The following is a 17,871-nucleotide window of genomic DNA, read 5'->3' on the forward strand; positions in this document are numbered from 1 at the left end:
AAATCTCCAATGATGGAGATTCCACAACCTCCCTGGGCAATTTATTCCAGTGCTTAACCGCCCTGACAGTTAGGAGGTTTTTCCTAATGTCCAATTAGACACAATTCACCATGAGCCCATTTCCAGCAGCGGTAGCAATAGCTGAAGATGTTGCTAAACAGAGATATAAGGGTTTGCTTATTATTTTAAAACTAGAGCATGGTTAGACAACAGGATGCTAAAGTCATCTGAGTCTTCCACACTACAAATTCCCCAGCTGCTACTACTGGTAGCGAATTGTGCATCCAATTTTAGTCAGAGTAGACACAGTTAATGGAACTACTTACAGTGGTAAATTTCCTCAATTCTCATTTTTGGTGTGTTTCCCTCAGTTTAAAAAGAATTTTTTTCCAGTTCATTTTTGGTAAAGCAGAAAAGAAAAGAAGTTGCTACATATGGCTACACAGAGAAGAAAAACTTAACGATTGTAATCAGGCTGCAAGTAACAGCTACAGAACTGCTCAGTACACTGTGGCAATAACTTAAAAGATTTCCAGAGTGCCTTACATTTCAAGCATATATCAAGTTGTTCCATGCATACCCATATGTCAAGACAGAATTCTGTTGACTACATTGGGTTCACCCTTTGTGGAACAATACTTAAGATCAGGGCCTAAATGTACGATATTTCCTGGCTACAGTGTTGCACCCATTAAACATCTTTCCCTTATAATATTACAGTATGAAATTTGTATTTATTTTTGTTAGCTGTCCCTGGAGATTTGAATACACACCCACTGGTACACTGATTGAAAAAAAAAATCTAGATTTAAGTTGAAGGAAATGCTTCAGAGATCAAACAGCATACCATGTTAAAGCAGCTATATTAATAAATATTTAAGACTTCTACATAGTAGATTCAGTCCAAGTGAAAAAGATCTCTAGACAAACTTAAACCAACCAAATTGCATAGCCAAACACCTTTAGAACTGAGTGAACAAACCAGAGGCCTCCTGGTGCTTTAACATTCAGCTGTATGTTGCATCCACTCCCTGGTTGCTGATAAAGGAATCCTGTAAAACTGAAAGCAGGCAGGTAAAGGCACTTCCTGGAGGCAGAATTAAATAGAGAATGGGAGTTTTCCTCTGATCTCTCTGAAAAACCAATCAGGCAGGGTCAGCCAGGCGTTGATTCTCCTCACGTCCCTCCTACACCTTTTCCAAAGACCCAATGGCTTTGTCTCTTTGGGAGATTGACTTCAGTCACATGGTCCGAATCAAGGGCAGGTAACTTAGGAGAGGAGGAAGAAAAAAAAAAAAAAAAAAAGCCCAAGCCCAGGCTGGGTTGCTGCCATGATGTCAGAGGGAGAGAAACCCACAGCTTGTTAATTTCACCTCCCAATCAGACCCGGGGAGAAGGAGATCATTGGGAACAGGTAGAGCTGTAAGAAGTTTTCTCCATTTTTGTCTCAGCCCCCCTTCCCCAATAGCGCGCTCTCTTCTCTTGATATTATTACTCCTTGTCCTCTTATTTCCCCTTTGATCACTTGGAAGAAGGGGTGAGTCTCTGTGGGATTTATTTTATTTTCGTTTGTCTTTTTTTTTTTTTTTTTTGACCTGTGCTTTTGATTGTAGTTGTTTCCCCCTGTGGTCATGACGGCTTCGCACAGTGACTCTTTGGTGGTGTTGTTTGGGGCAACAGCTGGTGCATATGGGGCTAAACTGGGTTCGGATGAGAGGGAACTAATTCTCTTGGTGTGGCAAGTTGTGGATCTACACAGCAAGAAGGTATGGCTTCAAAGTCTTGATACGAGGTTGTGTTATGTGCGTACGCTGCAAGCGAAGCAGCCCCCCAGCCCTGAGCTGGCCGGGTGCAGGCATTATGGTCAGTATCACTTATCCACCTCAGCTGGGGCTGTTTGTTCATTTCACAAATGCACCAAAAGGGAGGGGGGAGGTTAAGTCTACAAAGACCTTTTGCCTTTTCTTATTCTCCGCCCCCCCAAGATTTTTTTAAATTAGGCTATTTTTATTTTATTTTTCTTTAAACGTTGGTTCTTTTCATGTTAGATTTCTCCTCATTTTTGGAGACTTCCAATCCTCTTTCCGTCTCCCCGCATGCACGCTTGGGACACCAAACGTGCATGCTTTAATGGAAACTATCTCCACAAGGAAAACAGATCCTGAATGGCCTTGTTTTTGTTCGTTTTTCTTACGATCAAGCTATTTTTTAAAATATGTACCTTATTTTAAGCCATTCTAAAGGTAATTTTTTATTTTTAATTACTGTAATGTAGATGAGTCTCAGGCTGCTAGATGTAAAGTTTTGTTTTTTAACCCCTACACACACACACACTTGTCAATTTGGTTGAGCAGAGTCTTCAAATTGTGTAAAGCTATATGATCTTCCCACCAAAAATCTAACAACTACTGAACGAACCAACGCTGAGTGGAAAACATGTTCTCCCTATGAATGCGTAAGAACCCATAGCAAGTACCCAGTGTTGGGAGTCTCCTCTCCTGGGGCAGGAGGGAAGTTAGGGAGGGCTTTGATTTGTGAAATAGACAAATACGTTTTTTGGAAAGTGATACGGACCTTTCTGACATTTCTGCTAAGCAATTGAATGCATTGTAATAACGAACTCATTCCATTGCTCCTCACTTTTCTCCCCCACTTAACATGTTTTCAGGTAGGGACATTGCACAAATCCCTGGTGAAAGCAGACAGTTTGGAGCTAAGTGACCAGTGTCGAGAAGTGAGTGGCTTAACACCAGAGGGACTGAGCAAAGCTGAGCCTTTGGACCGAGTTCTCCAACAGGTGAGGACCAGCAAGGGCATTTAAGGGTTAACTCTGGGAACAGGATTGAACTGATGCAATAAAGCAAATACACTTGGTTTTGCCTTTCAATTTGAAATCACTAGCAAACTGTTTCAAAACCAGCCATACCTAAGTCAAGGTATACCCCACAGACAGCTCTTGAGCTATGTGAAATTGGGTTCTTGGAGAAAAATGGGAAGAGCTCAAGTAAATTGTGGCAAAACTTTTGAGTCGGTGTCCTTGTTCTGACAGTTTTGGCCTATGCTTTTGATTTATTCGAATAGGTCCATGTACAACTTTTACCCTAAAGTTCTCTTCTTCAAGGCTTGGTGTAGCAGGATAATTAACAAGTCAGAAATTATTAGGGTACTTAACAAAAAATTTTCAGAGAAGTTTGATCAAAGAAATACTATTATACTAAAGATACAGATTCATCAGCTTATCAGTGCTAATATAAGACCTTGTCTTTCTTGCGTTGTGAAGAAAAACAATTCACTCTTAAAAGTAATTAGTTGCACATACCAAATTATAATTTCTGTAAAATACCACACAGGCAGTGTGCATGACTTCTCTAGAAAGTTGAACTGAATGATCTTAAATTAATGGATAAGGAAGTGCTTAATTATAGTGAGGTAGAAGTTGAGTTTGGATGTCCAAATGCATAATACAAAATCCCTGCCTTCTGTCTGTAAGCTTGTTTCTTCTATTGTTGCATTTTGCTCCTTGAAACATTCTGCATCACCTTAATTTCAGACAATATGATAACCTGAAAATTCTTATGATCCTTACAGTTTAAAGAGGAGGCTAGTTACTTTAATTTTTAGTGTGTGTGTCATATATACACCATGGCTTTTTTGTCTCTTTAAAATGTGATTGCTTAGTAAACTGAACTTGACTGGAAAAATACAATAGTGCATTTTTGTGGAGTACTGTATATGAAAACTGTCTTTCCACACCTTGCTTGAATCATTGTGGGTGTGTTTTGAAAGAGAAACTTGCTTAGGCAGTAGGACAGGTTCATGTTGTAACTTCTGGTGACACACGCATAACTTGGCAGAATAGGAACTAACCTGACTTGATGCTGAATGGTTAACAATTCACTGTACCTGGACTAAATAATTTCTTAAATATAAATACACAACCTTTGTGCATTCAACATCATTTATTTTTCAAAATTAAATGTGGATTACACTGTTTTGTTTTTTTTTTTTTTCTATGTTACACAAGTTTCACAAGAGTCCAGCTGGGAGTGTAAAGTGATTTGTGTAGCTTCAAAATAACTCTGAGAAAATGTAAAGCTGCAGGTTTGAGCTTGTCCCAGATCTTGCACTAAAGGCATCTGGAACAGCTTAGCAAAGTACACCCTGTTTACCTTTATAGTACACACTTTAATTATACTTGATACTTTTATGAGAGATTGTATCTTACTCCCATAAACTGCGCTGTAGGTGGGTCTACTCCAGCATATAAAGAGAAATATTAGCTTTTGTGTATGGGTGTGGAAGAGACTCTCTTGCAAAATATTTTTTTTCATTTGGGTGGCATATCTTGGCAATTGAGGAAGAATGTTTTTGTGATTAAAGCATTGGTGTGCAACTGCTGGTTCTGTCACTGTCTTCCTGTATGACTTTAAGCACTTCACTTAATTTCAGTGCCTCAATTGCTCCACCTGTAAAAAGAGAATGACAGTACGATGACTTCAGATATGTGTTGTGAGGATATATTAATTCATGTTTTTGAGATAGTCATGTACTATGGTAGCAAAAGTAGAATCTATAGTCCACAATTATAGGAGACGATCCCTGCGTGTTCTATTAGGTTCTTACAAATTACTTGACGCCTTCAGGTAAGGTAGAACTCTTATTGCCTGGAATAATTGGGGATTGAGTAGTTCATTAAACTGAACATCTCAAAATTATAGTAAGTATGGTGCATAAATTGCAGTCGGGTGCACTGCATTGCTTTTTTTTTGTCTTTCAAACCACTGGGAAGTGATTTTTTTTCAGTGTGTTCAAGGCATCGGAATGTGAAAGGATATCAACTTGCTCTTCATCAACGTTTTTGTTTTTCCAACCCCTATCAAGAAAAATGGTTTGTGTAACTAGATGTTCATAAGATTGGTGTTTGTAAAATCGAGGTTCTATTGTATTGTTAATGAATGCAGATTTTAAAAAAATTTAAAAGCGCATTCTGCTAATCAAAATAATCTAAAAGTGCAATTAGGCAAAGTGGTTATTTTAAAAAAACAAGTTATACCTAGATTTGAGGGCACGTTGTAGAGAACCTGATAGTGCAATTGATCAGTCTACTAAACGTTATTCCCTTCTGGAGACACTACTGCAAACTCTGCAAAGGGAGGGTGAGATCACAAAGCTAGTTGCCTTCATCTGGTCCCTCTGAAGTCCCCCACCCCAACTTATAATGACAGGCATTTATTGCTGAGAAACAGTAGCCCAGCGCTGCTGTTTCTAGTCAGGAACATTGGCAGCATTGGGAAAGGGAAGCTTGCACTATGAATGAGCCTCATTTGAGTGCCCTCAACTCCTACTGGCTTCAATGGGTATACTCCACTTCTTTGGACCAGATCCCAAATGCCCTGCTTACAGAAATACAATACAATATAATAGTACTGCACATTTATTCACCCACATTTTAAAAAGCACATTTGATTTTGAATTAGATGCATGGGTGACTATACAACTTGTATTAGCAATATATTTAAAATAGAAATCTTGCTTTTTGGATTGTGACTGAAATAATACTGTTTTTCCAGTTATACTTTTCCAGCATACAAAGCCTACAGAGAGACTGTAGCTTCAGGAAAAAAAAATCTTACACTGCAATGTCTCTTCATAGTTTGAGATTTTATATAGTGCTTTTCGTATACATAACTCCATTCTGAAAAGCTAAAGGTAAATTTAAGTGTCTTACACTTAATTTTCCCTTTGCACAAATCTCAGCCATGTAATCAAGAGTGTCCGTGCTTGTTAATTATACACTGTTCTTGCCTTGGATTCCCAATCTCTACCTATAATGGAGAGAGAGAATTTCCAAACACAAATACATTGTATATTGTAACTTTCAGCCTTGCTTCAGGCATGGAGAAAAACGGGTGAATTGCAGGTGGCTGAGCTTTGTCATTGAGCCTGAAAGGATTATTTTTGTTGTTGTTCTGGCAGAATTCAAACAACGGACAGCAGTTCTCCTGCCAGCATTGGCACATGGTCCATTAAAAGTATGTGTTGTGGGTCAAGTTATATATTACTAAAGGGCTAGGCTTTAATAATATAAGGAGATGTCTTTAAATCAAAATTGGGCTTTTTTTTAATATACACTTAACTGTTGTGGTGGTAGTGCAGGGAAAACTTTGTATTTGTATGGTCATGAATAAACTAGTCATATTATTCTACAAAGTTTTGTTTTATTATTTTAAAAACGGTATTTGAAGATCAAAGGGAATTTTCAAATAACGAATATTTTTAATGTGCATGATATGATCAATTTACACTGTGTCTCTCTAACTTATTTGTCCTTGCTTGTAGTAACAAACTCCAGTGCCTGTAGACCCAAGGGGTAGATTGCATTCTATGATGCACAGTAGCATTGTGTGTGCAAGTATCTTTTTGTCTTAGTGGAGGAAAATCTGTTCGGGATTCCTAAACCCTTTAGTCACTTTGCTTTACACCCTTTTAGTCACTTTGCTTTGTGTATTCAGTGAATTCAAAATGGAAATGATTCCAAGACATAACTTTCAAGTGTGACATCCTTACAATCTTGGAAAGCCTGTGATCTGCTCCTTTCTGGTTCGGATTCATTGTCCTAGCTTCAGAGTTTCCTTTCATATTCAATGCAAGTTTAGTATCAAGTCTCAAACTCTTCTAAAATAATAAATATCTCAGTAAGTTGAGGGCATATAGAGATTAATTTCCAGGCCACATAAAATCAGACTGATTTTATTTTTAACTAAAAATGTCTTGCACTGTAGGAATTTCTATCTTCCATACTCGAATCATATTGGACAGTCTGACCTAAAGTAGTTACTGTTTTAGGCAGCCATATGGTATAGTGAAATTGAACATCTCAAAAGACCAAACAGATTGGAACTCTTCGCACAATACTTCTGATCACTAATTATATGCACTAGATCCAGTGTTGTAAGTGTTTAAAGCAGTCATTGCCTATAAATAAATGTCCCATCAAGTACATTTTGAAATATAATCAGGTTAAAAAATAGCTGTAGCTCTCTTACAAAGAGGAAAGCATCCTAAGTACCTGGTCTAGACATTAAAAGGAAAGTATGGCCAGCTGTGGACTTTGTTTTCTTCCAGTCATTCTCATGCCATATTTCCAACCTCCAAAAGTTCAAAATTCATGAATTGGATGCCCCCCCCCCCCCCGCGCAAACAAATCATGAGTGGCTTACGAATCATCACACTTTCTTTAAATAATACATTTTGGAATAATTTTATTTCCTTTCTGGTTTCTGAGCCTTCGAGGTGCACTTACTTCATGTTTTCAAGCTTTTCTTTGCAACCAGGAGGACTAGATGTCTACTTTTGCTTTTAAATGAAAGCTGAGATTCTCATGCAGTGTCCTGATTCCAGCAGCTGGGGCTTTGAGGAAAAACAGCTATTGTGAGAACTGGCGACACTGCAAATATCTTAACTCCTCCACACCCCACCCAAGGCATGACCTAAATCGACTTGATTCACCTTGCTTAATCCTTATTGCTTGTCATGCTGAGAGAGGAAAAAGATGAAGAAAAATTAGTAATTATGGTGGAGAAATGCCTGTGATATGAAGACGTTGGGTGGTTTTCATTCCCAGTTACTGATTTCCTTTGAGCAGTAGTCCTAAAGCCTGAGTTTTCAGCGGGAGTTGTGTGCGTGACTCTCTGTTTGAAAATGTTCATCCAAGATTCAGTTATGGAACGATATGAAATCACCTTTTAGTTGAACTCAAATACTTGCCTGCTGGACTGTCCTAAACTGGCTGGCCTTTCATCATATTATGTATTGCAGCAAATAGACCAAGGACAAATTTACTTTGTCTTCTATGGCCTAAAGAACTTGGAATCAAGCAACATGCCAATTTCTTTTTCTCTTATATTGAGCAGAAGTTGAAAATACTAAAGGCTTTGCTTATACTAAGACAATACTAAATGGCCATGAAAACAAATTGCTTCTTTTACACATGCATATTTGATTTTTAAATTCTTGTTGATTAAGCAATCGAATCACACGGTTGGTATATTTCACCAAATATCAACCAAGTCAGTGGGAAACAAACTAGTTGGTTGAGCCTTTTAAGGACAAGGGGTGGTAGAACCAGTGGATTCCTGCAGCCTGATTAACCAGCTGGAACTAAACTGAAAGGGAAACTTGTTCTGCACCTTTTCTCCATAGTGCGGTGGTAAAGACTGTTCCCATTTCATTGTTTTCAATTCTTGTGATTTTTATGATGCATCTGGTGATATTTGGTATCTGTGTTAAAGCTTTTGTTTTTAAGAAATTAGTTTTTCTAATCCACATGTTCACAGAGGGAAAAACCTGAAAACATGAACTGATTTTTACTGTAAAGCCTCAGAGGCCAGAAGGCAAATAAAAAGAACTCCAAACTACTTATATTGGCAAATCTCTTGATTTTTGGGGATCTGACTCTTGAATGCTTGCTAGTGTCAATACTGATAAAATCCAAACAGAGACATTGTTGTGGGTTGTCTTTTCCTCCAGGCTTATCTAGCACTCATGCTCCTAGTCTTCATGCCAAAATGGTATCAGCAGTGTTGACAAAATCTAATGCCTACACTTACATTTTTTTTTTTAAAGAGCAATTGGTATGGTTGAAGGAAAATAGCAGCAGTGTTTAACTACTCTGCAATTATGTGATTGTTCTTCAGCCTTAGTTCTGACAAAGCATAGGAAAAACAATATGGTGGAGTCCCCATCTCAGGTCTTTGCCTATATATGAAGCATATTCTATTATTAAAATTGCAGAATAGTACTACTGAATGTGGGCACGTTAGCTCTTTGGAGCAACTGTAAATCGAAGCCCCTCCAGGCTTGTCCTCATTGCAAAGTTAACATGAGTGAGCATTACCTTTAGCTCCACCTCAAGTGCTGCTAGTCCTCCGGTGCCTTCCCACAATCCCCCCACATGCCAAGAAAGGACAGACAAGTTCTCCCAGGGTTCACTGGGAAACAATTCATAGAGCTACTCATCTTACTGCATTCCAAGAACCATGGAATATGCTCCCAGAAGTTTTAGTGCCACACACAAGTGAAGTGTCAGTGTGGACACAGCAACTTAAGTGTTACTTTGCAGTGTGGCTGCTATCACTCGAGCGAGGCTAACTCAATAGAAATAAAACCAGTGTAAATAACTCAAGTTAACTCTGCAGCAAAAACTTATCCTTAGATTGACTCCCTGAAATTGTAGCCAACAAAATCTCCAATGCTAAAAATTAGATCTTTATGCTTTTTGCCTGGTTCCAGGCACTTGTTTATATAATGGGATTTCCTATTATTAGCCGTGGAGATGGATGGTTAAAACATAGCTTCCCCAAATCTAGCTGTGATTCTGTTTTTGATGCTGTAGGTGGAGTCTGATGGTTTTTTCTTTTTTCCCATTGCTAATCCTCTATGCTGTCCAAGTCCCTACAGGTCGCATTTGGAACACTTTCTGCTTTACAGTCAGCTAGGCCAGATGACAGCTCATACCTAAGATGGCTTCTTCGAAAGCACCATTGTGTCACATATCAGGGTGCAGTCTTGGCAAGGTTTATACTCCACAGAGCTTGGGGCACAGTAATATTTTTTGTGAGACTAAAAATCATAATATTTTCATCTGAGCGATTCAGTGCTGAACAAATATTAAGCCTTGTATATCCCCAAGAAGTATATTTAGATCCATTTTACACCTGAGTAAATTGAGAACTGGGTAGCTTATATCACTTTCTTTGGGCTGCATCATGAGTGATGTGCAGACAAGGGAATAACGCTCAGTAGTGCTGGCTACTAGTGCTGTCATTCCTTAACCACTGGACCATATTAGTCACTGTAGGTGAGTGTTCATTTTAATACGGGGAAGGAGAATTTGGACATTCTCGCCTATCTGCTGCTGCTGCCTACTTCTGGTAAAGTTAAACAGTAACTTAAGCCTCTTATCAGATTGGGGTGGAGTAGTAGCTATAAAATAGCAAACCATTGCAACAACCTGTATAGTCACCCAAACAATTCATATCTTCACATGGGATAGATCGGGGTGGCCAACCTGAGCCTGAGAAGGAGCCAGAATTTACCAATGTACATTGCCAAAGTGCCACAGTAATATGTCAGCATCCCCCGATTAGCTCCCCCCTGCTCCCAGTGCCTCCCACCCCAACAGCAGCCGTGCCAATCAGTGCCTCACCATCAGCTGTTTTGTGGCATGTAGGAGGCTCTGGGTGGGAGGTGGAGGAGCAAGGGCATGGCAGGCTCAGTGGAGGGGGCAGGAAGGGGTGGAGTGGGGGCAGGGCCTGTGGCAGAGCCAGGGGTTGAGCAGTGAGCACCCCCCAGCACATTGGAAAGTTGGCGTCTGTAGCTCCAGCCCCGGAGTCGGTGCCTACACAAGGAGCCGCATATTAACTTCTGAAGAGCCTCATGTGGCTCCAGAGCCACAGATTGGCCACCTCTGGGATAGATTGATGTGCTTGGAAGCCAAGTAGCTTTTCACTGGCATATGTCACCAATGTAGTCTGACATGCTCATATGTGTCAGGCAGAACTTGAGGCAATTTTTACTTCCTTTAAAAATAAAATACGATAAATGACTCCTGGGTGAGGAGCACAGGATCCTAAGGGATTATTTGATTTACTTCCTTTACCTCATTGTAGGTAGTTATACAGTAATGAGTCATCATGCTATTGCCTAAATACCCCCTTAAATGCTTTTGAAAATTCCATTCATAACTGGCCTGGGTTCGGTAGCGGGCTGAGTAAGGCCTGTGGCTGGGACCCGGCAGGCAGCAGCGTGCCATTAAAAATCGGCTCACATGCTGTCTTTGGCACGTGTGCCATAGGTTGCCGACCCCTGTTCTAGAGCTTCTGTTTTTCACCACTCTCCTAGGATCCAACAATCTGGCTCTTGTGGCAGCTGTCCAGAGGATTGCACAGCTCTCACTGCTGCATGTTGCTCTACTCAGAACTTTTTAAGTGTTTCTAAGCCTCATGCATGTGAACATTGGGTAGCTAACTAAATGAAGACAACACCTTACTCAACATGTTGTGGCACATCTAGGTTAAATAGTCAGTCTAAGAGAAAAGCACAGATGCTGACTCTGGCTATTGGCAGAGGTAGCAAGGCAGTATTATGGAGAGAGCTATAAAAAGGCTAATTGGAGTCTGGTTTTAGAGTAACTGCCCTCATAATGCTTGCTTTATGCAAAACTATTACACTTAATACTTCGTATGTTTAGTCTAGGTATAACTCCATTTATTTTTCAAAGACTAATTTTGATCCTTTGGCCCATATCTTTCGTTTTCTTTTTTAAGCTAAAAAACTCCCTTTATAGAAATGAAACCTCTAATTCTCTCTCTATTGCATGCCTGTAATTACATGGATATTGGTGTGTCTCACGGACAAACTCCTTCCATTCAAAGATTCCAAACTTTAGTGATTTCCTCTATCTATTTTATCAAGTCTGCCATTTCAGGTACAGAGAGCAGCAATAAGTTGCTGGGTTTAGTAGGGTGTGGGTGGGGTTGGTGGCGGCAGCCTATGATATACAGGAGGTGAGACTAGATGATCTGATTGTCTCTTCTGTTCTTAAACTCTGACTCTAATAACACTGCACAGAAATTTAGGATGAAAAGCATAGAATGCTATATGTAACTGAAATTGCAGAGAGTATTTAGATGGGCAGAATGTAACTTTATTTAATTTAAGAGGAACCTTGTGGTTTATTTGAAAAAAGTGCCATGGAATCTTAATGCACATGAATGGGGGAGGAACTTGCTATCTAACATTTATCCTAAATCACATCCTGATCTGGAGGTCTGATTACAAGGAGAGACCTTGTAATTTCGCAACCTACAAATATTTTGATGATCCACAAATGCAGACAAAGTATCTGATGTGTGAATCCCTACTTCTCTGGCAGGAGGAACTCTGCATAGTCTTAATGTGGCATAATTCTGTATGACAATTGTCATGCTGTCTGGAGTGGCTCCTGACAATGAGTGCATACCTCAGGGCAGACCCCCCAAGCTGGTGATGTGTTGTATAATTAGATTTCACTAAGCCAGTAACAAATGTGAACTCCTGGATCACGGTACCAGTCTTATCATGGAGTCAGACAGTCCCCTTAGACTCTCCAGTGTATCTTGCCACCCAGACAAACTGGCATTTGTGATAAAAGGTCACTTAAACCAAAAATCACACCACATTGGGTTGCTCTCAGTCCCAAGAGACCAGTCACTTATCCCAGATCAATTGGCACTCTAGATCTTACACCAAAGATAATATTGACAGCTAATTCTATAGTAAACTTACTAAAGGAAGTGGAAAAAGAAAAGGAGTACTTGTGGCACCTTAGAGACTTACAAATTTATTTGAGCATAAGCTTTCGTGAGCTACAATAAATTTGTTAGTCTCTAAGGTGCCACAAGTACTCCTTTTCTTTTTGCGAATACAGACTAACATGGCTGCTACTCTGAAACCTGTCATTGTTAAAGGAAGTGAGAGTCATTGAGCGGTTAAAGCACATAAAATATATGTACAGGTGAATCACAGTTTGTCATTCCAAATGATGGCAGTGATGTACTAAACTGCCAGTTTCCCAAAAGTCTTGTCAGGGTAGCTGGATTGTCTCTGGATAGCTCTGCTTTGCATCTGGTTCACTTCCCTGTAAGAGTCCAAACAGTCCAGAGATCCAGGATCTTTCCTTGAATACATACTAAGAGGTGCTTCTCACAGAAAACAAGCTGGAAGTGTCACTATCCATGTGGGCTTTTCCTTTGATGACAGTGTGAGGAATGCCTTTTGAATCTTTGACTTTGGATCATCTCACATGCTGACCACTTGCTTTGAAATTGGCTCTTTCCTGTTAGAGTTCTTCATCTACATTCTACAAGGCTTCTTTCTCCTTTGATGGGATATTTCATTACATGGATATAATGTAGTAGCAGACATTTACATTGTGTATTAACCTGATACAGATAAATGAAAACAATGCAAGTAGCATCCCTTTAGGTTTCATGAATGTTAAATGTATAAGAATGTATTTGATGTTTAAACATCACTTTGCTCCATACTAATACACAAGCAAATTGGCCTGGGGCTTCAGCATGAGCTTGCACTTGGTCTGCCAGCGTCACAACAGTAAAAACTTGCTGCTGCAGTCGGTCACTGGCAGAAGGATTTGGGAAGGAATTACGATTGGAAGGATTAGGGTTTACTAGTAATCAGTTATGTGGGATTTTTGGTCCTGACACATCATCATCCGAGATAAATCTTGACTAAGTGTTTGCTAAACTTGTCTAGTGTTCTTTCTAAAACTCCACAGAAGAATCAGAAATTTCTATCTTCTCCTCCCCATTAAGTCACTGGAAAAATAATAATTTGGGTTTCATAAATGCTATATTTTTATTGCAAATAGTGGTCGTCTTCCTCCCATATATTCCTGGAAAAGCTTCTTTCCTTACAATTGCTGCTCTGCATAAAGTCCAAGAGTCCTCCATTTCTACTGGGCATGACCAGTTGTTCTTATTTCCTTTATTGCAATTACCTCCTCACTTCAGTACAAAAGGTGGGGACTGGATTGTTTGAAAGCAACTTCATGTATCTATCATTGCAGACACTGGATTAGAAAGATGCTTGCCTTGGTACCCTCCCTCTGGTAGCCTATTTGCCTCACCTCTATGATACATTTGTCTCCTTGGTTGATGTTCTTGAATCAGTTCTGTACTCTACTCTAGTTTCCTAGGATGATCATTCCACTCTTTTAGCAAATGTCTTGCTTTGTAAAAGAGACACAAGGTGGGTGAGGTAATGTCTTTTATTGGTCCAGAAATGGAATAGATGCTTTGCCAAGCTGTGTATCTATGTGCTGCAAACACAGACATTAGTAATGAACTAAACAGTATACATAAAATATTGGGAATAGAAGCCTAAATACTTAATATAAGAGCACTTTATAATTTAATAAAAGAACAACAAACAAAATTTCCCCCACTTCAGCTCTTAACAATAGATTTAAAAATAACAAAAGGGTTTTTTTGTTTTTGTTTTTTTTCTTCTCCCCCCTCCAGTCCACCTGTGTAGACTGTGAAGAGCTAATGAGGAAGAGAAGCTGAAGAAATTAGCTTTGTATTTAGTTTGGAAAGTCATGAGATTAGCAGTCATTCTTATCTCTTGTGGGAGTGAGTTCCAGATCCTAAGTCTGGCTCCCATGAAAGTTCTGGATCTTTTGACTAAACACAAACTCTACCACGTGAGCTCAAGGAGAACTTCTGTTAGCTGTCAGTAATATGGGTCTTAATCTAGCATTGGGATAGCCCCAGAGGATAACATGACCAGGCTAAGGGCACGATCCTGTGAAGACTTATGCATGTGCCTAACTTTATTCACTGTAAGCACAGCATCTAAAGTTAAGCACAAGCATAAGACTTTGCAGGAATGGGATCATAATGAGAAATTCCATTACATTGATATTCAGTGTACAACCATATAAAGCTATAATAGAGCAATAGCAATCAAATGTGGAGACCACTGACTAAAGAAACATGGAAAGCAGAGTAGGGAGGCTTTCCTCCTAGTGTAATTCTTGATATGTGTTTCCAGGGCCTAAATATTGGGATTGGTTCTAAAGATTTTTTGCAGCATCTTCTGCAGCTGAGGAAAAAACCTTTATTCTTGTTTTTTGGAAGTCTGACACTTCAGGCATCCCGGGAGAGGAAGTGTTCTGTATTACATTAGAATAACTCTTGGTTGGGAGGGAGGAGAGTGTTTGTTTGTGAGGGTGTGTTATGGGTAGGGGCTGTAAGGACAGGGCTCTGAAGGATTGCAGGAAGTAAGACTTTTACCCCATTGTATCAGCTGGAGTGTTATTTCTTATAGCAAATCAGAATTGTTAGAGGATGAACTCTTGCTTACTGAGGAACTTGCGAAAGGCCACCAGGCTTTGAAGGGGGAGGTAGGAAGACTGGGAAAAAGGCAACAGCTATCAGTGTGTACTTAAATTTATCTATAACAGCTGTGAGTAGACCTTACTACATATTTGTAACCATGTGGTAATTGATAGCTAGTCTTTTACATATTCGTGAATTAAATTTTGCCCTTTTCTAGGAACAACAAATGGTGGTGGCTGGTGTGTTGTCCATTGGTGGCTGGCCATAACAAGTTGGACTGGAGTGGCTGAAGAGGGAAGGTTCTTGTCTGATTCTTGTAGTGTTTGGGATGCTCCTGACGGGTGGGTGGGTGGGAGGGAGTTGGGTCTCTGGCTAGTTCAGGGGAACAGTGCTCCAGTTTTCCTCTGGTACCAGTTTCCCAAGCTTCAAGCTGGAGCTGTACAGGAAGGCCACCAGTGGAGCTATCATATAGGGCTGGCAACCAATGGAACAGAAGCTTGCCCCCTCTTTCCATCCCCTTCTGTATTGAGGAGAGGTACAGTGATGCATATCCTATGTGCTCTCTGGAGCACTTGGGGGAGGGGCAACACAAGAGCTCCCAGAGAAGGCAGAACATTTAGCAAGTAAAACCGGCCTTACCATTTTTGTTTCTGAAACTTATTTTGCCCTCTTCCTCTGATACAACCAAGTCCTGTCCTCCAAGATCACACTGCCAAGCCCAGATCTGGGGTGAGGATTCTGGAGAGCGATAGTATGATGATTCTTTGGGATGCATCCGAAACTTAACTGAACGATTTTGTTTTTTAAAAATGTACTGAGCTCAGGGGAAGGGAAATCTGCTGCTGCCATAGCAGAGCCCAGCTACTTTCTAACCCTCAGCGAGTTGACACAGGTTAACGTTTCTAGTGCTCTTCACAAAGAATAGGGGGGAAACTCTTGTTTTTGTTTTTGAAAGCTGAGAGATTCTTTCATGGACCCAAAGGGGGTGTGTGTACCCAAGAGTCCCCTTCCGCTCATGCGTGGTTTAGTTCCTTTGGCAAGATGTAAGGGGCAGTAGAAGGCAGAAGCATGAGAGAATCTCTAAAGATGAAAGTATATGGGGGCAGTGTGTGGAGGGGGCTGAAAAGACCTGTCCTTTCCATCTCCTGATTTTAGAAAAGAATGGGGGGGGGGAAAGGGGAAGGGTAGAGAAATCCTTTTAAAAAACTACTGTTAGAAAAACATACTTGTGTTCTCCCTCATTACAGGTATTGGCTGTCGTCCTCCCAACTGGTTAGGCTTGCACTACAAACAATGAGACAGTGTTGAGTAAACACAGCAGTACCACTATGCATTGCAATCAATAGACCCAGTGCTAAAGATCACATTGCTAATGAAAGTTTGTCCTTGAAACACTGATGTGTGAGGAGAGGGAACACTGAATACCATATGAGCACAGTTGTACTTAGCCCAAGACTTGACTTTAGGGATATAACAACCAGAATATGTTAACTAGTATGCAGAATTTGGGGACTGTGTTCAACCTTGTCTTTCCGGCTGAAATAACATGTTCCGTGAGTACTGCTGATAACACCAGGAGCCACTGGGAGCAATGAGACGCTATTCTAGTGCTCCTAAAAATAGGTTAAAGGTTGGAAATACTACATAGGTTTTGCAGCTTAAAAAAAAAAGAGAGAGAGAGAAAATACGTTCCCTGGGAGAGGATAAACAAAGATTTATATTGGGAACACTGACTGTACTTAAGCGTTCCCCCACTAGAAGACTTTGACGTTCTGAAAGGTGCCCCCCCTCCCTTTTTTTTCCATTGTCTTATTCTTGACACACTTCTCAGCTTGGTGGGTTTTTAGGATTTTCATCAGCTCTTACTTCTCCTCATGCCTTATAGCAATGGGGATTTTATCCCTCTTGCAGTGGGTAGCTTGCCTCCTAGTTACTGGTTTTTTCCCTACTCGGAGTCGTTTTCATAGCTGAGTTTTTTGGATTGGTTAACTTTTTTTTTTTTAGGCCTTGTTCTTAGAGTTTTGCCACTTTTTAACTATGTCAGAATAGTTAAAGCGGCAAAACTCCCATAGTGAGGGCACAGTATAAAAGTGCTTATGTCCATATAGCTTATTCTGGTAAGGCACATTTATACCGATATAACTGCATTTACTGTAAGTTTTAAAAATGGTATAACTGTATGGGGGGGGGGAAATGACATCACTTAGCAATGTCTACACTGGCACTTTCGTTGCTAAAACTTTTGTCACTCAGGGGTGTGAAAACACCCTCCCCCCAAGGACAAACGTTTTAGCCGTGAAAAGCACCGGTCTGGACAGCTGTCAGCAGGAGACGCACTCCCGGTGACGAAGCTATCGCTCCTCGTTGGAGGTGGTTTTATTTTTCGCCAGGAGAGCTCTCTTCTGGCAAGAGAGTGGCCACACAGCGTACCTTACAACAGCATGGCTGCAGTGGCTCAGCTGCACCGTTGTGAGGTGCACAGTGTAGACATAGCCATAGCAACATAGTTATGCCAGCAAAACTTTCAAAATGCATCCTAATCCTTAGATTTTTAAAGGTGTGGTATTGGGGGATTTCTTTTGTATACTCTTGGACCGTTCAGGTCTCCTCTTAAATAAAGAGGTGACCCGGGACCAGGCTATTGAATGTGGTTCTTAGTTTTGGTTTCTTTGCGTGTGGATAGGTAATTGCATATGAAAGTGGATCAAGCATGAAGTAGTGTCGCCGTAAAATGTTACTGTTTCCCATTGCTTTTTATTGGGAACTCATTAAGGGTGTGTGTGTCCCTGTGTAATCTGCATGCATCCTTCAACAGCTAGCAGTGTTCATGCTAGTGGGTAGTATTCAGTAGAGCATGTATGATTATGAAACTGGAGGAAACTTTTAGAACTTTTATGGAGAAGGTCCTTGCGGCCACTGTTTAGGAGTTTCAAATGCACTAACCCAGCCTGCTTCACTTCTCAACCTT

General features: G+C 40.3%; 1 protein-coding gene across 5 annotated transcripts in view; it reads left to right on the top strand.

Annotated features, from left to right (window-relative positions):
• The first annotated feature begins 1,316 nt into the window (after window positions 1-1,316).
• Window positions 1,317-17,871, top strand: part of ESRP2 (epithelial splicing regulatory protein 2) — a 61,154-nt gene continuing 44,599 nt past the window's right edge. For 4 of the 5 annotated variants that reach the window (XM_073307561.1, XM_073307563.1, XM_073307564.1 and 1 more), the window contains exons 1-3: window positions 1,317-1,422; window positions 1,614-1,766; window positions 2,669-2,797. In XM_073307561.1, the coding sequence (XP_073163662.1) occupies window positions 1,632-1,766; window positions 2,669-2,797 (264 nt within the window). In that variant the 5' untranslated portion in view covers window positions 1,317-1,422; window positions 1,614-1,631. The remainder of the gene's footprint in view (window positions 1,423-1,613; window positions 1,767-2,668; window positions 2,798-17,871) is intronic. The other variant, XM_073307562.1, reaches the window with a different exon arrangement.

The sequence above is a fragment of the Lepidochelys kempii genome, chromosome 12, assembly GCF_965140285.1.
Source record: "Lepidochelys kempii isolate rLepKem1 chromosome 12, rLepKem1.hap1, whole genome shotgun sequence".
In the NCBI taxonomy this organism is placed as follows: Eukaryota; Metazoa; Chordata; order Testudines; family Cheloniidae; genus Lepidochelys; species Lepidochelys kempii.